General features: G+C 57.8%; 6 protein-coding genes across 6 annotated transcripts; 3 read left to right on the top strand and 3 right to left on the bottom strand.

Moving 5' to 3' along the window:
• Nucleotides 1-968, top strand: V2A60_007628 (ribosome-recycling factor; the record flags this gene model as incomplete). Its single annotated transcript, XM_083258912.1, has 2 exons — nt 1-65; nt 182-968. The coding sequence occupies 2 exons, from the start codon at nt 1-3 to the stop codon at nt 966-968; spliced, it is 852 nt and encodes a 283-aa protein (XP_083115038.1).
• Nucleotides 969-1,245: 277 nt separating this feature from the next.
• V2A60_007627 (uncharacterized protein) lies at nt 1,246-2,511 on the bottom strand (the record flags this gene model as incomplete). The annotated part of the gene is made up of 1 exon (XM_083258911.1): nt 1,246-2,511. One exon carries the CDS (start codon nt 2,509-2,511, stop codon nt 1,246-1,248), a length of 1,266 nt encoding a protein of 421 aa, XP_083115037.1.
• Nucleotides 2,512-3,287: 776 nt separating this feature from the next.
• V2A60_007626 (Metallo-dependent phosphatase-like protein) lies at nt 3,288-4,983 on the bottom strand (the record flags this gene model as incomplete). Its single annotated transcript, XM_083258910.1, has 3 exons — nt 3,288-3,317; nt 3,368-3,520; nt 3,577-4,983. The coding sequence occupies 3 exons, from the start codon at nt 4,981-4,983 to the stop codon at nt 3,288-3,290; spliced, it is 1,590 nt and encodes a 529-aa protein (XP_083115036.1).
• Nucleotides 4,984-9,531: 4,548 nt separating this feature from the next.
• Nucleotides 9,532-10,572, bottom strand: V2A60_007625 (uncharacterized protein; the record flags this gene model as incomplete). Its single annotated transcript, XM_083258909.1, has 2 exons — nt 9,532-10,239; nt 10,342-10,572. 2 exons carry the CDS (start codon nt 10,570-10,572, stop codon nt 9,532-9,534), a joined length of 939 nt encoding a protein of 312 aa, XP_083115035.1.
• A 1,628-nt stretch (nt 10,573-12,200) lies between these two features.
• V2A60_007624 (SUR7/PalI family-domain-containing protein) lies at nt 12,201-13,244 on the top strand (the record flags this gene model as incomplete). Its single annotated transcript, XM_083258908.1, has 1 exon — nt 12,201-13,244. One exon carries the CDS (start codon nt 12,201-12,203, stop codon nt 13,242-13,244), a length of 1,044 nt encoding a protein of 347 aa, XP_083115034.1.
• Nucleotides 13,245-13,755: 511 nt separating this feature from the next.
• Nucleotides 13,756-17,601, top strand: V2A60_007623 (WD40-repeat-containing domain protein; the record flags this gene model as incomplete). The annotated part of the gene is made up of 2 exons (XM_083258907.1): nt 13,756-13,761; nt 13,873-17,601. The coding sequence occupies 2 exons, from the start codon at nt 13,756-13,758 to the stop codon at nt 17,599-17,601; spliced, it is 3,735 nt and encodes a 1,244-aa protein (XP_083115033.1).
• Nucleotides 17,602-20,432: the final 2,831 nt, after the last annotated feature.

Genomic DNA, 20,432 nt, shown 5'->3' with positions numbered 1-20,432 from the left:
ATGTCTTTTGTCCGTGTTGCTCGCCAAGCGGCGCGGAGCTTGCGAGCTGTCACACCAAAGGAACGGTATGGCTTGCTCCCTTTCCTCCCCCTTCCCTCGCTGCCAAACCTTGCTTCACGGGGCGTCACAACACCATCATTGGCTCAATCAGAGACTCAATCTAACTAGCCGAGCCCTGCAGGTCTACCACCACTCCTACCCGACCCGCGGCCCTGACGCCTGCTCGCCTCGCCCGGCCATTCAGCACATCACCACTACACCTCAAGAAGCGCAAGCCCGACGCACCCTCGAAATCCGCCGCTCACGCAGCGCCTACGTCGTCCGGCAAAGGCAAGAACAACGCTGCCAGCACCAGCAGCAGTACCAGCAGTGCCGGTGACGACTTTGACCCCCTCGACCTCGACCCCGTCGAGGCGGCCTTTGCCGAAGTCGACGCGCACTTCCAGGCGCAGGTGCAAAATGTGCTGCACGGCGGGCGCTTCAACCCGAACCAGCTCGGCGCGCTGGCCGTGAGCGTCAAGCCCGACAACGGCGGCGAGGCGGCGGACCTGTTCCCGCTCCGCGAGCTCGCGCAGGTGGTCCCGCGCTCCGGCCGCACCGTCTCGCTCCTCGTCAACGACAAGGCGTACATCAAACCCATCATGTCGGCCGTGCAGGCCAGCCCCGACTTCAACCAGCAGCCGCAGCGCGCCGAGGACAATGAGCTGGAGCTGCTGCTCCGCGTGGAAATGGAGCGCCCCGAAGAGCTGGCGCGGCGCATCCGGGAGGCCACGCAGGCCTGGCGCGAGCGCGTGCGGCAGGCCCGCACCAAGCACGACAAGGCGCTCAAGGACGCCCGCAAACGGGGGCTGCTGCTGCCCGACGCCCTGAAAAAGGTCGAAAAGGAGGTGCAGAAGCTGCAGGACAAGAAGATGAAGGAGATTGACAGCCTCGAGGCCCAGAGCGTCAAGCAGGTCGGCAGAAACTAGTCCGATATGGTCGTCGGGTGTAAAGGGTTGCGAGATGGTACTATTACATCTTGAACTTTTGTGTATACTATAGTACATGTACATTGATGAGAGCATTAAAGTAACAGGCTGCTTTTGAATGAGCCGCAGGAATTCACCCCTTCTGTGCCCCCTTGCCATCAAAATGCTTCGGTCTACGTGATCTGTTTCAACCACCAAGCCATTCTCTGTCCACATTTTCTTTTTTGTCACTGTATTTCTACACGCCCACATAGCCTGCCGCTGATATGGGCATCAATCAAGCCTTTGCTTCTTTGGCCTCTGCCTCTTTAGCGTTTCCCGCCTTGTTGGCGGGCGCGGCTGCGGGGGAAGAGCTCCCCGCAGCCTCGGGAGCCGCAGGCTTCGGCGCGCCGACGAGGCTCTGCAGCTTCTTCTCGAACATGGCTGTGGCCGCGGGCCCGTAGCTGCCTGCGCGCAGGTGCTGCGCCCGCACGATGCCGTGCACGTCGGTCGCGAAGCGAGGCGTCTCGTGCACCCCGGCCACGGCCGCGCGGAGTACCGCCTTTTGCACGGCGTCACTGGCCGGCGCGAACACGGGCGTTGCCGTCGCCGCATCGTCCCCCTTGGCGTTGGCATCCGCATCTTCCTCGGTCGGCTCCCGCTCGCGCCTCTTGGCCTGGAGGTGGTCCTCGGCCCAGCCGCGGGACGCGGGCGTCGCGAAGAAGGCGAGCCCATCCTCCCGCACGCGGCCCTCGACGTCGCCGGGGAGATAGCCGCTGGCCGCACCGACGAGGTCGCCCGTGCCGCCGCCCATGGCCTGAAGGCTCTCCATGACGGCGGCACGTCGGCCGCTCACGGTGGTGGGCGCGGCCGGCGCGTGCGCGACGAGGTCCTCGACGTCCAGCGACGGGCTGTACTGTGCCGGCTGGCGGAACCGCACCGCCGCGTCGAGCGCCGTCTCGGCTTCGTCCATCCTCTCGTAGGGGTCGACGGAGGATCTATTATTGTTGTTGCGCCCGCGGTCCCTCTTCTCGCCGCGGTCCTGGGCGGCGTTACCACCGCCACGACCACCTCTGGCGCCGCCTCGCCCGCGTCCGCCGCGTCCGCCTCGTCCGCCCTGTACGAACCGGTTTGCACCGGGGGGGCCCGTCGCGCCGGAGTCGGTGCGGCCTTGGAAGCCACCGCGGCCGCGGAACCCGCCGCGGCCGCGACCCAACCCCCTGGGCAGGCTGCGGACGTCGAGGACCTTGGGGGCTGCGGGAGCGTTGCCTACGGGTCTGGGCCCGTTGGAGGGAGCCGACGGCCCGCGGTTTTTTACCATAGTATTAATGGCGGATGCCGCGGCGCGGCCGCGCTGTAGGCGAGCGTTGCCTCGCCCCCGGCCGTTGCCGTCGTTGTCGCTGCTGTTGTTGCGGTTGCCGCCATTCCCTGGGGTGCTGGCATCGTCGGCGAGCGATTGCGTCGTGGAAAACTCTCGGAAGTAGTTGCTGAGAGCCTGGCCCGTCTTGAAAAGCTCCGGCCTGGCCCGAGAGCAGACCAGCGAGCGAAATGTCGGCGTGCTCATTGCTTGTGTGTGTTCGCGTGCCTGTGCTGAGCTGCTGGCGTCTAAATTTCTAGAGCTCCTTTCCAGCCAAATTTCTTCCCAGGGTGTTGATTCGTGGTGACTAAGCAGCCACACCACCACCTCGATATCGCACAGCAAGACGTTCTGCCAGGTGTGATTTATTCTTACAAATTCATGCTTCAGTTAATTGAGTGATAATGATGCTGATATTAAGAAAATTCGAACAAGTTATGCTAAATCATCAACTACATCGGCCTGCGCGGCCCCCGCCGCCTCTATGCCAATGCGCAGTATCTTATATTCCAACGACCTCGTAATACAACATCTCAACACTGCCACGCCGAATGCAGAACGGACGGGCGCTATTAGCACAGTTCTGCAAAGTTCAAACCACCACACAGCAAATCTTCCCAAGCATTTGCGCACCGCAAGAAAGAAAACAAGCAAAACGCCTAATTAATCGACAACCTGCGTCGATTGCCATCCAACGCCAATTATTGTCGGCCACGGGGCCAGGTGCAGATAAATATCTACGTAAGCCGTAATAATGTACTCGTGCGGCTCTGATGCACGGATTCTCCGACTGGATTACCGACCCTATTCATGCTGCGTGCCACTTGTAGCAACAAAGCGTGGCAGGGGGATGTAATTGTTGACGGCAGTGCTGGTGAGCCACGGGTGGCTCTGAAAATTTGTAGGTATGGAAACCATCATGTACATGGCCATGATATATGCAAATGCGTGAATCAATTTTTGAATGATCTGTGCAGGCTTCACTACACGCTCTGTGGATAGACACTTGCTGGCTGTTTTTTGTAAGCAATAATTTTGCATTGGTGGAAGCTGCATAACTTACAGGACTGTTTAGCATGTGTTGTCTCTTGTTGCGACCTTTCTTGATGTGGCTCTTGAGAGCACTGGAGTCGAGTGGCTTGAGGAGCTCGAAACTACATAAAAGTTCTGCATTAACAGACATGACGGCTCCCCAATTGTCAAATTCGCCGCAGTACTGAGTCTAGTTAGCGCAGCTCTGAAAGGTCACACGGAACAAATTTCGATGCTTACGTTGGGTGCGCTGAATACTGTCACTAAAACTCGGTCGTTGAAGAATTCGTAACCGTCTTCAACAACCATATGTGCACGGCAAATAAGATCAAAGTCATGGACAGCAAGAAAATCAGTTATGACCCTCTTGCCGAAGCAATAACTCACGCCCCTTTCATTTGCTTCCCAGTCTTGTTCCATATCTGCAGGATCAGACCAGAGCAGATCATTGAGTAGGCCGTAGTCAGGAACGTCTGTAGGGCGGGCAATGTTTCGAATATCGTCCATGTGACTGAGAGCGGGGGAGAGACCGCCATGAACACAGAAAATTTTGCCGGCAACAATGGCGGCAATCGGGAGAGTATTGAAGCAGTCGATAAATGTCTTCCAAATCTTGACGTTGCACCTTCGCTTGCACTCGTCATAGAATCCGTATACTCGCGTAACGTTGGCACATTCGTGGTTTCCCCGCAGCAAAAAAAAGTTCTCGGGGAACTTGAGCTTGTAACACAGAAGCAGAAGGATAGTTTCCAGAGACTGCTTCCCGCGATCGACATAGTCGCCGAGGAAAAGGTAGTTGGCCATGGGAGGGAAGCCACACATTTCAAACATTCGGATAAGGTCGGTGTATTGTCCGTGGACATCACCAACGACCTTGACAGGCGCATCGAGCTCGAGCAGAGCGGGCTGGGAGAGAAACACCTCGCGCGCACGCTGGCAGATGGCGACAATCTCGGCGTTCTTCAGACACACGCTCTTCGTGACTTTGCCGGCATAGCCAGCATCTAAAAGACGCTTGATATAATCGTCAAGATCCATTTCTTTAATGTCGGCCATGGCGACGTTGGAATTGCTGTCCGCTTTGGCGGACTCAGTCGCGGGTGTCTCATGCACCATTTGGTTGTTGCTACTGTCACGTCGGACCAGAATCGATTGCCCGGGAGACTGTAGGTGGGTGTTGGCGCTAGCTGCGGCTGCCGAAGGAGGCTGGTCGGACACGTGGTCGACCTCACCACTGGCTTGGGCGGCGCTCACATCATGAAGACCAGCGGCGGACTTAGATGCGCTAGACTGGACGGGTGAGGGCGGCGGTTGTTCGTTAGAGAGCATAGAGTCGGCAATCGACATGTCGGTAGAGCTGTGCTTGAGGTTGTTTTCACCCCGACTGCCGCGCGAGGCGCTGCGGCCACTTCTGCCAGACCGGACAGAGGCAGCATCTAGACCCTTGTCGGAATCGCCGTTGCTGAGAAGCGTAGAATTTCTGGGACTGTCAGTTTTGGAGTTTCCGGGAATCTTTGACCGCAAGGAGCGAAAGGAGCGGGACGACTCTTTAGTGTCGCTTCTGCTAATCGAGGGATAAGACTGGAGATTTCCATCAGAGCCGGATTTGGGCGACCCGCCATCGGGCTTGGAGCTTTGGTTGCCCATGGCCGCGATGATGGTCGTGTGACGACAGAGTTTGGTATAGCTGTCTCAGGCGCGGCTTAACCGTCAGCGGAAGACAAGAGCAACTGCCAGACAGAGGTCAGGTTGTGGTGGGGAGGAAAATGCCAAGATCGGGGGGTTTGTTGGGGTCGGCAGAGATTTTGTTGCCGCGGAAGAGCGGTAATGCGGGAGAGAGCGATCGGCGTCAAAACAGTCCTGAATGGTGAAATGTGAGTCGCCAGGCACGAGACGTGGATTCGGTCGCAGAGTGGGATGCTGCGAATGAGCACAAAAAGCAATGTTTGGCAGCGATACGGTAGCAACGATGACGTCGAGTGGTCCGTGGGAGTGTGAGGGAGCCTGCAGGGCAGGGTAGAGGTAGGGTTCGGTGTCGAGGCGGGCAAGAATCGACAGGGTCCGGGGATGGCGGTAACTATTCTAGAGGGATGGGTTCGTGTCAGCAGAGACATCTCATGCAAGATGCAGGAAAATGGATAGGTGGAGTGAGAAGTAGCGGGCGACGAAGAAAGCTTGTGCTGCGCTGCGCAGAGACTGCGACAGGGACAGCCAGAGCGAAAAATGCAGCTCGCGGGACGAGAGGAGAGAGGTATGGGCAATGAGCTAGGCAAAGCGAGACAGAGCTAGCGAGGCGATGCAACGACGGACGGCCGCGTCAATGTACCTGCAGAGGCAGCGACACAACATGCGGAAGGCAACGGTTTGCCAAGTCGTCATACAGTCTCAAGAGCATGGGCCAATGTCTCGAAGCTGCCCTCCGGGACCGAGGCGGAAATAGCGATGAACACCAACACAAAGGGAGGGGCAACGCAGAAACGGTGCATTCCTCGGGAGACGGAAGACGAGGCCGGAGACACGAAGCGACCACGATTGAGAGAAGAGAAACAGGAGACAATGCAAGAGGGTCTAGATGTCATTTGTAGAAGCATGAGGACGGCCAGAAGACGGCGGCTTCGGCGAAAGCACAGCGCAACGACAAATCGACGACCCAACAGTGAGTGACGCATGCATGTGAGCGCCAGAGAAAGACAAAACTTACCAACTGCGGATTATGGCCAGAGGATGGTAGAAGAGAGAAAAACTCGATCGAGGTTGACAATGGGGAAGAAGGCGTAGTGCAAAGAGTGTGCGAAGTGTGACAAGTGTGACAAGTCTATGACCTTTGGCAGCTTTTGGCGCGATATGGGGTGGAGGAAGGGGGGGGGGGGGGGGGGGGGGGGCGAAAAACGGCGACAGCGATTAAAGTTTCCAGCACAGTGTGGTGCTTTTGTTCGTCGAAACTAGCGAGCGAGCTGCCAAGGCGGGCAACAAATCCAACTTGAGTTCTCCCGCAGTGGCGGTTCTGGCGAGGCAGAAGCGGCTTCTAGGTCGGACCTAGTTAGTTTATTAGGTCGTTGTTGGGTGTCGCGGACCATAGATTGAAGGCCCGTCGCCGTAGTACCGCAAAGGCCAGCAGCAGGCTGAGGTGGCGGTGGGGTGCGTGCAAGCCGGCGCCGGCCTGGGGGAGGGGATAGAGACAAGCAAGGAACAAGTCGAGACGACAGCTGGAGTGCCCTTGCGATGCAACCCGGGAGATGACGGATAAGATGGCTGCGGGATATACCCAAGACCAGGAGGCGGAGATGAATGTGCATGAGGCGGGTGGGAAGGCGGCAGGTGGTGTTTTCTGGTGTCGGGATAAGTAGGTAGGTAGAGAGTAGTATGGGCAAAGGTCATCGAGGCATGTACCCAAGCAGAGGGCAAACGGGTGAGGCAAACGGGCGAGCGCAAACGTCAAGCAGAGGGCAAGACAGCAGAGGCGAAATACCTATGTACCTACTGATAGGTTGGGTATGCTGACGCAGACGACGAGGCGACCGCGGCCAGCGAGTCCAGCCAGCCCTACGACAGGCACTACAGGCGGCTGCGGGTGGTGCAAACACAGCGGGCATAGCGCCTACGGGTGCGGGTGGCCCCCGGACTTGTGAGGGGTGTGTGTGAGTGACTGCTCTATCAGTATGGGTACTGCCATGGTACAGCTTACATCGGCAGCCACTAGCCGACTAGGTAGGTGCCTGTTAATACCTACTAGTAGGTACTAAGTTATTATTCATATGGGGCCTCGTCCCTTTTGCCAACTGCCACGGCTGCCCGTTTGAACTGCTCAACTGCCTTCTGTCAACTCCCTTGGCTGCTACGCCTCTTGTTTCAATTCGACCTCTTCTATCCGTACAGACCACAAAAAATCGCCTTCCTGCATCTCCCGACTCTCCCCAACCCCTTGTGCCGTTTCCTCTTCAGCTCTCCCGTCCTTCATCTCCAGATCTCACAACCTCGTCACTCGCCTTCACAGCCTGGGGTCTCGAACACAACGCCATCATCCCACGCAAGGTCATCCGGCCGCTAGCCTGCCCGCTACCGCACTCCAACGACGCTCTAGCTGTCCGGACCCGGCGCTCTTTGCAGCGGGCGTGCCACACTAGCCAGGGATGCGCCCCACGTCTTGCCTGCGCTGTCCCTCCACTGACGAGCCACGACTGGCCACACCTCTGCAGCTGAGGCCTCTCTCTTTTGCCGTGCGACGACGGCGTCACTCTCTACCAATTTTTTTTGGCCGTTTCTTGCCAACTCTTCGCTTGACCGACAGCCTGTTGCGCGCGCACGCTGGGGGGGCTGCCCCCCGGCCAATACGCTTTTGGCCATTTTGTATCATTCCCCCTGCCCGGCCTGCGCCCGCCCCCCCCATCGCCGTCCGTCGCCGTCTACGGAGTCGGATATGCACATCTCTTCGGACGCGACGGTCTTGGTCCCACGCTGCTAATTTTTCTCGAGTCACACACCTTGGACAGTGCACAAGACGTCTCCGCGGGCGTTGCCGTGTCTGGCGCCGTATTGCGGCGGCGGCGCTGACGAGCCCTGCCTTTTTTTTGACCGCTGCGACGTTGAAATTACCTTTGAATATGCGCGGCAAGGCTATCGACTTCGGGCAGCCAGATGCAATTTCATCGGCGCCCAAATCTAGTAGCCGTTGAACAGGGTACACAGTTGGGCCGCCGTGCTAACAATCAGATCTTTTTCTGTATTGGCACGCTACTCTGCAGCCATTGTAGCACAGCGCGCCGCCTGACGTCCAATATCCATCATCCTATCTTCGACGCGCGCTATCAGTATGCAGACCAGCTGCCTCAAGTATAGTCCGGTCCCTTGCCTGAGCCAATAGGTGCCGGGCAGGGTACAGTGTAGGTGCCAGATTCGCCTGTCGCATCTCCGACCATTCCGGGTCAAAAAATGTTATCAAGATGTCTTCTACTAAGGCCGAGTAATTCCGCCTTGAAGCCGACATGGAAAAGTCAAGTTATCTACGGAGTAGGCAATCCACAATACGCGTCGCCGTGACACCTTTCATTAGTGATAACGGTAAATACCATGCCCTTGTGCTCGTGCCAAGTCAATGGATAGCCCCTCGCCCAATGTGCCGGCTAACATGGCACGACCAATTACATGCTCACTCTGGAACGCCGCACATAAAACGACGTTTTAGAATGGCGCTGTCGAGAACTTTTTTTTTGCTTCGTCATGCAACTACGAACTCACTAATAATCTGTACCCTATACGTAAGTAGTACGGATCACGGATTACCTCGATTGCTTTTGCACAAGCTGTACGGAGTACGGGTGGCGTGGCTTCTAAATTTAGGACACTCCGCTTAAATAGTGGCGGTGCTGCTGTGCCTGATCCACGCACGTCATGCTTGCGCCGCAAGCTCAAGTAGATCTGAATCTTGAACGTAACGTGCATCACATTCTCTCCGTCTCCCTATCACCTGGTTGCCAGTAATGCAACAGACTGTTGGCTGGCTGACCGCCTAACTGGATACCTCATGTGGACTAGGGAAATGACACCAAGAGAATGTCTTTTCAGATGGGCTAATAAAACACGGCGACGATCGACCCCGTTCGTGGTGGTTGGTAGGTAGAATCGGATTCCGATGCGGAGATTGGCAGCATGGCACGAACTCACAGATCATCTATGCAAGTTTCAATTTTATAGAAACATTGTGCCCAAATGTGGCTACTGTACGCCAATCGCGGGTTGGATTCCATTCACCGAGCCGGTCCATCACCTGTCCCATGACGCGGTCATCAAACAACATTCTGTGTAACTTTACGATTTGAAGTGGAGAAGGTGTTTTTGTCTTTCCTGCCATCGTCTGAGTAGAGAGGTTTGACGTTCTGCAGCGGCTCCCCGTCTATTTGGCCAAAGAATTTCTAGACAATACCTACGCGTAGCCCATGCAGAGAAATTGTCAAGATTCTTTGCGAGCCGTGGCGAAAACGCCAATGGACCTGTGGTTCTTAACCCTCGTGGCAGTGAATTACAGACAATATATATATAGTATCAAAGCTGCTGCGGATGCGGAAACACGCGGGGGGTTACACAGCAGACGGCGGCAGAACGCGCCATACCAGCTGACAAGTGGTGCTTCCGTCACGCCAGGACCACAGCCGGTCTGTCCCGTTCGGCAGTTGAGATGGAGGGAAGGACAGAGAAAGCTTAATCCTGGTGATGGGGCTCTTGCTTTGCAGTCCATTGAAACCCAGACAGCCACAACGCCAGCGCGCGTATCGAAGGCACGCTGACAGCCGGGTGCCGTTGAAACACGTCAGCGATGGACTGGTCTGGGCAGTCCTCGAGTCTGGCCATTGTCGAGGCCTTTGAATCAGCTTCCAACAAGATGGGATGCCAGCCGGCGTTGGTGGCCCCGACAACGTCTTTGGAGTGCTCGTCGCCGACGTAGACTTTGTACCAACTCTGCAGCTGCTCCGGCGTCGGCGCCGTGCCCTCACGCGCCGCGACGACTTGGGCCAGCATGGACTCGGCGGCGCGAAAAATTTGAACGTCGGGCTTCTCGCACCCAACGTCGTAGGACATGCAGTGAAAGTCGACGTCGTGGGCGCGGCCCGAGCGCCGAGGGTGGCCAGCAACCTGCTCCTCGACGCCGTAGCGCAACGGGCTCACGTCCAGGCCAAAGGAGGATAGGATGCTGGGGACGCGGTCGTCCGAGTTGGTCACGACGCCAATGACGACCTCGTCGAACGCCTGCCGCGAACCGGGGCGGCGCAGCGCCCGCAGCGCGGGGACGAGGTCGGCCTGCGCGTCATACCCTTGGTCCGAGGCGAAGCGTTGAATCAGCGCAGGGGCCAGTGCTGGCGGAAATGGCTGGTGTTCTTGAATCAGCGGTGTAAAGGTGTTGTGAATGACCTATGACAAGTGGGAAACAGGGAAGGTATGAGAAGAACTACGGTTAGCAATGGTTTCTAGGGACCAAGAAGCGAAACAGGGCTGCGCAGGGCTTTCGGATACATTTGTCCACCACCGCGTGGCACCCAGGCCGGTGGCCCTGCCGTAATTGGGGTTGAGCGCGCGCTCCTGGCGAATGGCGGCCATGAGGTGCGTTTCCAGCTCGGCCTCTGAGAAGCCGGCGATGCCGCACTGCCGCGCTACATGGGCGTACTGCTGGACCACGGAGCCCTTGGGGCTGAAGAGGGTGCCAAAGGCATCGAAGCAGAGCAGTAGATTTCGGCTGCCGGCCATGGTCGACGGCTTGACGATCAGGGTCGCATTCGAATGACTGCGCAGCAATGATGGGGTTGTGGGGAGGATGAGCAGAAACGCAAATCGGTCCTTTGTCTCTTGCGAAATCGCTGACGCGGCAATGGATGCAGATCGGATGTCGCAAAGAGTTGATGAGCGGTTGGATATACGAGTGATATAATGCTTATGGGCTTGCGTAGGAGCTCCATCCACCTTCGACATTGGCTATTATGTGGGCCGAGAGGGATGGAGGGTGCAGTTGGAAGGTTGGCAGGCCACCGGCCATGGCGTAGGGAGCCAGCTGTCGCCTACCAAAGTGCAGTGTTACTTTGAGTACGTGCATTGACCCAGGCAACAACGGTGTCGAGTCGGAAAAAGAAGAAGAGGAGGCTGGGAATTAAACTTCTCGAGAAGGTCTGAAAGGATGCTCGAATTTTGTCTCCATGCGGAATACGGCTGCGCTACGGCTGCTGTGGTGCAACAGCGTCAGCCTCAGCTGGTGACCCAACGTGGTGAACAAAGACTACTGATACTTGGTAAGTACGGAGTACAGGCAGAAAGTTGCGGTGGCACAGTCCTGGTCATAGTTTTGTGTTTCCGGGGCTGCTATTAATAACAAGGCTCTCTTCTCCCCCTCCTGCTTGGATGCTTGGTAAGTTGGTAAGGATGCGGTGCGGATAGAGACCTGCGCAAATGATAAGCCACGCTGTTAGGCCTGCCTCGGATAGTGTGAGCCTGGCGGTGCTGTTTATTTTTAGTGGGCTTGGTGAGGCTTGCAGTGAGCACTTGGCTCAATGGCTCCCTCCTCGACGTGCTACTGGTAAAGACCCCGTTAAAAAAAAAATCCAAGTCTCAAACTCCCGTCATCAGCAAGAGTCCAGCCACTGCAAAGCCAGCTTTTACGACATGAAACTTGCCCACCTCGTATGTTGGCCACATGCATAGTAGAGTGAAGCTACAGGTTCTCCACGTTCAAATTTCAGTTCGTAGCATCTTATTTTTTTTATCATCATTCCAATTTGAGAAAATTTCTTTTGCATTTTAGCAATCATCATCCCGCATCACACCGTCATCCCGCACATCATAACCAACCCCATTTACCCTTTTTGGCGGTGCGCTTTTGCCCTGCCACGCACCCGGCTGCGCCACCACCCTTTTGGCCAAGTAACCAGCCCCAGTTCTCCGCTAAAGAAATTGCCCGCTCGACCCAAAACATGCTGCCTTGTTTAACTTAGGCTGACTCTGCTCTGATCAAGGGATGCCCTTGTTCCTTGTTGCTTCCGTGACGCAGCCTCACATGCGCATCTTATAAACGAGCCGTCATCCGCCCACCCTTGTTTTCTTTTCCTCCCATCCATCGTATCTTTGTTTATTCACATCTCACCTCTCCATTTTGCCTTTTTTTTTTATATTTGCAAGGCATTTCTCATCTTCCATTTTCTGTCCTGCTTTGACGTTTGCACCTTTTCTCTGCACCCTCCCTACGAAACTCGGGCTGCGACTCTTCGACTCTTCGACTCTTCGACTCTCGGGCGATCTGCGTTTACATTGCGCCAAAGCCTCACCCGGCCAACCACAAAAGCATACACACACACACGCACGCACACAAAACTCTCACCACCACAGCCATGGCCGTCGGTCGTGCTCTCTGCGTGGCTCTGCCACTCCTATTAACAATCGCCTCCCTCGCCGCGCTCCTCTATGCCACCCTTGCCGGCGTCGCCCACCACAACACCTTCATGTTCAAGCTCGACACTACCAACCTGACAGTCGACAGACAGGGCCTCGAGAATATTGCCAAGGACGCCGGTGTCGACGTCAGTAGCATCGGAAAGGATCTTGGCATCGACATCGACGGCCTGCTCAACAAGGCTACCGGAGGCCAAAACGTCACTGCCAAGGAGCTCAACCTCGACTACGTATTCGAGGTCGACCTATGGGGCTTCTGCTATACAAAGGACAAGAAGCGCGAGTGCACCAAGGCCCAGTTCGACTGGGCTTCCCGCAGTCTCAATGATACGTACCTCAAGAGCTTTGGCACTCAGGCCGGTGTCAATATCCCTCTGCCCAAGGATATCCAGGAGCCCATCAAGGCTTTCCGTACCATCATGAAGGTTACCGAGATTGCCTTCATTGCCGCCAACATCTTGCTCGGTGTCGAGCTGCTAGTCGGCATCCTCGCAAGCTGCTCGCGTGTTGTCTCATGCGTCACGTGGCTCATTGCCTGCATTACCACCTTCCTCGTATTTGCTGCTGCCGGTCTGGCCACTGGAACATCTGCTGCTGTCGTCGGCGCCGTCGAGGCCACCGCCAAAGTTTACGGTGTCAAGGGCGGCATTCAGACCAGCTTCCTTGCTGCCGTCTGGATCTCTGCCGCCTTTGCTCTCGGTGCCAGCCTCTTCTGGGTCTTTACCATTTGCTGCTGCAAGCCTGATCACGGCCGCGCTCGCAGCGTCCGCAACCGCGACAGCTACGGTGATAACGAGAAGCTCGTCCCCTCGCGTGGCTATGCTCCTCTCGGAACCGAGCACGAAATGACCGGCTTCCAGCAGCAGCCTCAGCATCATGCTGGCTACAACAACGGCGCGTACTACAACGGCCAACCCGCTCGCTATCCGGCCGGCAACGGCCGCTCTGACCTGGCGTACGAGCCCTACTCCCACCGCGCATAAACAGGCCTCCTGCCTCGTGTGCATTTCTTTTTTTTACCTTTGGTTTGCAGCGAAACTGGTAGTTTAGAATGGCGTTTACTGGGAAATGGCACACGTCGCTTGGCGGTGCTCATGATGACGGATAGTATATTTACGTGTATAGATAATGGGCTAAGGCCCTACTAGCATTATTATACGCTATGACAATATAACGAACAATCAAGAAGAATGATGTGCCTTGGAGTTGTGAATGTAAACAAGCGCCACGTTTTCGTGAACCACGGCTGCCGATGAACTTGGAGCCACCAACCATACTTTGCGCCATCCAGGACTCAAGTTGTGGAGCAAAATTTTGAGCACTGTACAACTCGCTACACAAAAGAAAGCCTCTGCGACCGGACGGCAGGCGAACCCATGCCGTCAAAGTTGGAAAATTTACATAGACAAGAAGCTTAGGACGGCAAATTAGCTGCATGCGTGCGCCGGCGCGACCCCGCGACAGCACAGTCTTGAGGAGTTGTGCCCCTCCATAATGGCAGTACGTTGAAACCACCGCAAAATCCGTCAAACGGGCTAGCAACCGTCATGAGATGCAGACTTGTATGCGCATAGACACACGAATTCGATTTAGCATGCTAACGCAAGTCAGGCCCAGCGCTCTGTGCAGCTCAAAAGAGAGCTTGCGCAGGTGCCCATCACCGCTGTCGCCTTTTACCGCGACCCCTCCACCGGCGGCGCTCTCTACGTGTTGGCGGGCGAGGACACCGACCTCGTCGCCTACCCGGTCCCGGACCATGATGCCGCCGAGCCGCCGCACGACCTGCGCGCTCCCGTGGCGCGCGTGCGGATGCTGAACGCGCAACCAATTCACGGCATCCACGTGCATCAGCCAGAGGGCAAGGGCCCGTCCGCGGGCCGGCTGCTGCTCTGGGGCGGCTCGACCGTCGCTGTGCTCGCTCTATCCGACCTGAGCCTCCGAGGGGAGAGGCCGGAAGCAAAGGAGAAGAAGGGGGTCGTCGCCGCGCCGCCGCCGCCGCGCGTGGCGCGCGTGCGCGCCCCGGACTGGATCTACGACGCCGCCGTGTCCCCGGCCGACGACAACCTCGCCGTGCTCGTCACCGCGCACAACGAGGTCGTGAGCGTGCGGTTCGACGAGGTCGCCGGGACGGCACGCCTCGCGTCCGCGCCGGTCTCGCCGTCGCGGCCCATGCTGTACGCGGCCCACGTGTGCTGGACGTCGCCGACGGAGGTGCTCGTCGCGGCCGGCACCGTCTTTGGCGACATCCTGGTCTGGAAGCACGTGCTCGACGAGCGAAGCGGCGGTCCGCCGCCGCGGATGCTGTACTCGCTGTCGGGACATGAAGGGTCCATCTTTGGCGTGCACGTCTCGCCGCTGATGGAGATGCCGGGTGGCCGTGCGGTGCGGCTGCTGGCGAGCTGCAGCGACGACCGCACCATTCGCCTGTGGGACATTACGGAGAGCGAGAACGACGAGGAGGCAACGAGCGAGAGGGATGACACGGCGACGACGGTGCAGGTCTCGGACACGGGGTTCCGATGCGCGCCGGCCGTGTACGAAGGGGAGGCCGGCGGAAGCTGTAACAACAGCGGCGGCGCGGGCCGCACCGACGTCGCACCCATCGCCACGGCCATGGGCCACGCCTCACGCATCTGGGGCGTCCGGTTTGGCCTCCCCGGCGTCCCGGCGCTGACGAGTGGCCAGCGTCGGGTCTGGGGCGGCGGCGGCGGCGGCGGCGGCGAGGATGGCCGGCTGTTTGTGTACTCGTTTGGTGAGGACGCCACCGCGCAGCGATGGAGCGTGGACGCGGTCGCCGCGCTGCGGGACCCGCGCCAGGCGAGCCTCGTCCACGAAAAGACGTACGCGCTGCACGACGGTAAGCATCTGTGGTCGCGCGCTCTGCTCTGCGACCTGGAGGACGGCGGCGTGCCCACGACGCGCATCCTGGTCGGCGGCGCGGACAGCAAGATCACGCTCGTCAAGGAAACGGCCGGCACGGCGGACAGCAACGAGGTGTACAATGCGACGGAGACGTGGGAGGTGCACGACATTGTGGCGGCGACGATGGGCCAGTTGCAGCAGCAGCAGCAGCAGCAGCAGCAGCAGCAGCAGCAGAAGCCGGCTACGCGAAAGCAAGGCAAGGAACTGATTGGACGGTACGATTTCGTCACGCCGGATATTTTGCTGGCCGTGAGCAGCACGGGTAGGGTGCTGCTGGGCACGTTCCGCGGCAAGGACGCTACGTGGGAGGAGCTCGCCGTGGAGGACGAGGCTACGCGGGCGGACATGCGCAACGTGTACGCCATCAGGACCGTCACCTACGGCGGCGCGCTACTAGGGTCTGTCACTGGCGGCGTGTACTACTTTGGGATGGACAACAGGCGCGTGACCAGGGTGGCCAACATCGCCGGCCGCGTGGTGGAAATCAACGCACTGTCTGGGACGTTTCGGGCTGCTGCCCATGGTACGGGGGCTACCGGGGACGTGGAGGCACTTGTCCATCTTCACCGTGATGCCGCCTCGGTGCTCCTCACTCTCGACCGGAACACGGGCGCTGTCAAGAGCCGGCAGGTGCTCGCCGGTCTCGACAGCCGCTTCGTCGCCATCTCGGCAGCCCGGATCGATGATGACTTGGTAGCTGTCGGCTCCCGCCACGGCTGGATCGCCGTGCTGCGACGGGACGCCGACGCCGACGATGACGATAGCAGCGTCTTGCGCCCGATTCTTGACCTGCCGCCCGCGAGCGGTGACGCCGTCACCGCCATCGTGCCGCTGCCGCCGAGCCCCATGGCGGGAAGTCTGGCCAAATACGTGCTCACGACGAGCCGCGACGGCAAGTACCGCATCTTCCAGCTCGACGTGGACGTCGGCAACGCCCGCGCGCGGATGACACTGGTCCACGAGACGGCGCCGCCGTTTGGGCCGTGGATCGAGGGTGCGTGGTTCACGGGCGACGCCGCGGCGCCGGAGCTGATTCTGTACGGGTTCCGCAGCAAAGAGTTTGTGCTGTGGAACGAGACGCGGCGCGAGGAGCTGGCGGCGACGGACTGCGGCGGCGCGCACCGCACGTTCCGGCTGGCGCGCGATGAACAGGCGCCGGCGCGGGAGGCCGGCGCGGTGCGGCTCGCCTTTACGCGGACCTCGAGGCTCGCGGTGCACTCGCAGCGCGGCGGTCTCTTTCACGAGCTGGTGCGGCTCGGCCAGCACGGGCGCGAGGTGCGCTCCCTGGCGGCACCGGCGGCGGGCGGTGGCGGCGGCCACCACCAATACGTGGCCACGGGTTCCGAGGACACGACCATCCGACTATGGGCGGCACACGACGCGCACGGCGGCAGCGGCAGCGGCGGGATGCGGCACGCAGCGTACATGAAGAGGCACGTGGCCGGCCTGCAAAAGGTGCAGTGGTGCGGCGACGAGTACCTCTTCTCGGCCGGCGGCAACGAGGAGCTCTTCGCGTGGCGGGTGAGGGCGCTCGACTCGGCGTACGCCACGCGCGTGGCCGTCGTGTGCGAGGGCGTATTCGCGGACAAGGGCCCTAGGGAGGACCTTCGAATCTTGGACTTTGACGCTTCGCTGAGTGGGAGCGGGGGCGGCAACGACGACGCCGGCAGCATGCTCGTGACCATGGCGCTGTCCAACTCGGCGCTGCGGACATACCGCTACGCGGCGGCGAGCGGCTTCGTGCTCGTGTGTGAGGGCCGGTACACTGGCGCGTGCCTCACACAGGCGCGGCATCTCGAGACAGGCGGCGGCGGCGGCGACCTGAACGTGGTGACGGCGTCGACGGACGGGCATGTCGCGCTCTGGCGAGGAGGCCGTGACGGCCGGTACCAGCTCACGCAGACGCTCCGGGTGCACCAGAGCAGCGTTAAGAGCCTGGACGTGTCGAGGCTCGCCACCGGGTACGGCGCGGCGACGGGCGGCGACGACAACGCGCTGGCGTGGACGCTGCTGAGGCTAGAGGGTGGGCCAGACGGCGCGCCGCGCTTCCGGGCTGAGCTCGGCGCGGTGGTGCCGAGGGCGCACGCGGCCGCCATTACGGGCGTTGCGATCCTCGAAGAGGAAGAAGAGGAAGAAGACGGTAGCGGTAGCGGTAGCGGGAGTGGTGGTGAGAGGCGATGCGTGAGCGTGAGCAACGACCAGTGGGTGAAGGCTTGGCGTCTGGGCGAGGACGAGGACGGCAGGGTGGGGATACGGCTACTGGGCGAGGGGTACAGCGGCGTGGCGGACGCGGGCGACGTGGCCGTGTTGCATCAGCAGAAGGAGGAGGAGAGGAAGGGGGATGATGACTTTGGAGCGCGACGATGTCGGCGCGTGATGGTTGCGGGGGTTGGGCTGGAGGTGTGGCGGCTGGAGTGAATGCCAAAGTCGGCAAGACATTTGGTGTGCTTCATTTCCGCCTGGTGCGCCGCATCCATGTATGTCAAGTGATGAAGCCAAGCCATGATGATTTGATCTTTTTTTTCTGTTACGAACACAAAAAAATACAAGCGAATTAGAAAGGCGACAGATTTGGGATAGACAATATTCGGGTGACGGGTGACTAGGGGATACTATGCGATAAACCCCATGTCTACACTCTGTGATTTCGGTCAGAGAGCCGTGCGGTGGAGAGACGAGTAAAATAAAAATAACAATGGAAGAAATACCCAGTAGGATGGAAAACATAGTCGGAGAGGCAGAGCGCAGAGCCTACTATTAGGCAGGATTTACGAAGACGACGACGGGGGGAGGGGAGGGACAGAAACAGCTGAATCATTGTTCTTCCGAATGCAGGCACAGCAACCCTTTACGGGGGGGCCAGGGCACCCGCCAACCGGGCGTCACTGCTGCGACACTGCATCAGTTGACAGGGCGGGACGCTAATCCTGGTTGCGGTCTAGCGTCAGGAACAGGCTCAGCCATATACTCAGTACGGATTAATTAAATCAACATTGATTCGGGCTGAGGCTGGGGCTGGGAAAAAATTGTCAAGGGAGAAACAAGGCTGTCAAGGGGTGTGGGTTGTGTGGAGGGAGGGAGGGAGGGAAGAGAAAGGACGAAGAGTCGAGGGCTTTTTTCATTGCCAGTTGGCTGGCTGGCTGGTCACGGGTGCATCCCAGCGGAAGAGAGAAGAGAAGAGGGTTATCAGTTTGGCATTTGTTTTTGGAAAGGAGGGGAAAAAAGGGGAACACGGAAGAAATGCAACACGAGGCTATAGAAGACGGGCAGATATACCAAGTACCGACTTCCTATTGCGAGTACGGATGGTCGTAACAAGTGGCCTTGGGCTGGGACGCATGAATACGGAGAGGAGCACGGGTACGTATGAGGAAGGTGATGAATTCTTTTCGTTTTATTTCTCTTCTTTTCATTTGGTGAAGACGCTGCCGTGTCATGACTGCGAGCGGTAGGACATGAAACACGAGACAAGGGAAGAAGGGGGGGAGTGTGTAGAATAGGGTAGGAAACGGCAAGAGGAAGATGGCTGGGATGGTGAGAAGGAGGGGAGACAAGAAAAGTAGAAAAGAAACAAAAAAAAAGGCAATGGTGATCTGCTCGAGAGCCGTAGTAGTTGAAACACTAGGTCGACGCCGATGAGCGTCAAGTATATATCAAGTTGCGCGCGCAACGCGAGGTAGGTACTGCCAACATGAGGTTTGTAAGAGACGCTGCTGGCCCCATGCTCATCTCTGTCGCTTGCGATTCGGCATATCATACGGATACTTGTAGACTTGCTTGTTTGAAGGGAAGTAAGTAAACCTGCCAACAACCACGACAGCTGATCTCGGAAAACTCGGGCAACCCCCCTGTCGGGCGTGGTTTTTGCAGTGGGCCAATGGGCTTTACAGTGGGCGCGCGGGTGGGCGTCGGTGGGTTGCCCAAAGGGCTACAGTGGGTTGTTTTAGGCGGGTTCATCCGCTGACGATGAATTGTCTCTCTTTTTTTTTTTTTGTCTTCGTCTCTGTTCTGTTTTTTATACTCATCCCTTGACGTAAAAAAGATGTAAAAAAAAAAAGACGTTTCCGGGGTCGTCCAACAGGCCAAGACAAATAAGTAGGCCCCGCCCGCCTCTTCATCGTCATCCCGTAGGCTTGTCTTTACCCGAAACCAGAACGTTCTGCCCCCTTTTGTTGCTGGAATGGACCGTGTCTCGCGTCTGTCCTCCCCCAGGTGAGTATGCTTATTAGTACGTACTTTTATTAGTGCCGACCTACTTGCCTGTCTGCCTGTCTCGTCGAGCGGGAAAACTGCAACCATGCGTCATAGCGGAGAAGCCATCATCAGCCCGAGAGTACATAGGGCGGGGGGACATCATATGTAGAAGCCACAACCACCACGCACCAGGCTCCAGTAGGCTGACTGGCGTATGTTGTTTTCATTTTTTTTTATTTGGTTAAAGGAATTATAGTTATGCCCGAAACCAGCCCGGCGCGTGAGAGATCCATATGTAGACTATTTTCATTTGTTTTATTCCTGATAGTTGGGCCGGACAGAAAACTAGCACTTAGGTACCTACCTAGAGGCTAGGTACGAGCTCTCCCCCTCCCCAACCCGCCTAATAAACACTAAACGAGCCCTATTTACGACTTGTTGTCCCCTAACCTTGCCTTGTCCGGCTAGTATCCAAAGTAAATAAGTAAAAAAAGACCACCTATCCGTACTTCCGTACACGAGTTGTAATGTGCATTGTTTTTTTTTTGTCTTTTTTTTTGTTTCTTCATAAGTAGTCTTCCCCTTCTCGTGGCTGGCATGGCCCGTCGCATGGCATCAGGATGGATCCCTTTGTAACCAGTCGTCCGTTGGCGTCATTGCACACCTCCAAACATGCCTTTGGTTGGCCAGTCTCGACCTTTTTTTTTCTTCTCTCTGTTTCCGTACTTTTACGAATCAACAAGCTGAATGGCTACAGGCTGCTTGCTTGCCTGCTTGATTGCTTGCTGTCAGCGTACTCTACTCGGCTCGTGGCACCAACGAGGCTTGCTTCAGCCTGTTCACGACGCCCCCCCCGCCTCCCTCGCTCCCCCTCGTACAGCCCGGAATCCTATTTTCTTATGGGCCCAACAACAATACTGTACATGGAAATAGCAGCTAAAAAGATAATTGCAAGGATTTTTTTCCCCTTTTCATAATAAAAATAAAAGATACGAATCCAGTCTGGCCTCATTAGTTCCATGCATGCCAGATCTCTCCCCGTCTGTTTCCATATA

This window comes from Cordyceps javanica, chromosome 5, assembly GCF_051103115.1.
Source record: "Cordyceps javanica chromosome 5, complete sequence".
In the NCBI taxonomy this organism is placed as follows: Eukaryota; Fungi; Ascomycota; class Sordariomycetes; order Hypocreales; family Cordycipitaceae; genus Cordyceps; species Cordyceps javanica.
The sequence above is the reverse complement of the archived record's forward strand: the minus strand, read 5'-3'. Positions and strand labels throughout refer to the sequence as shown.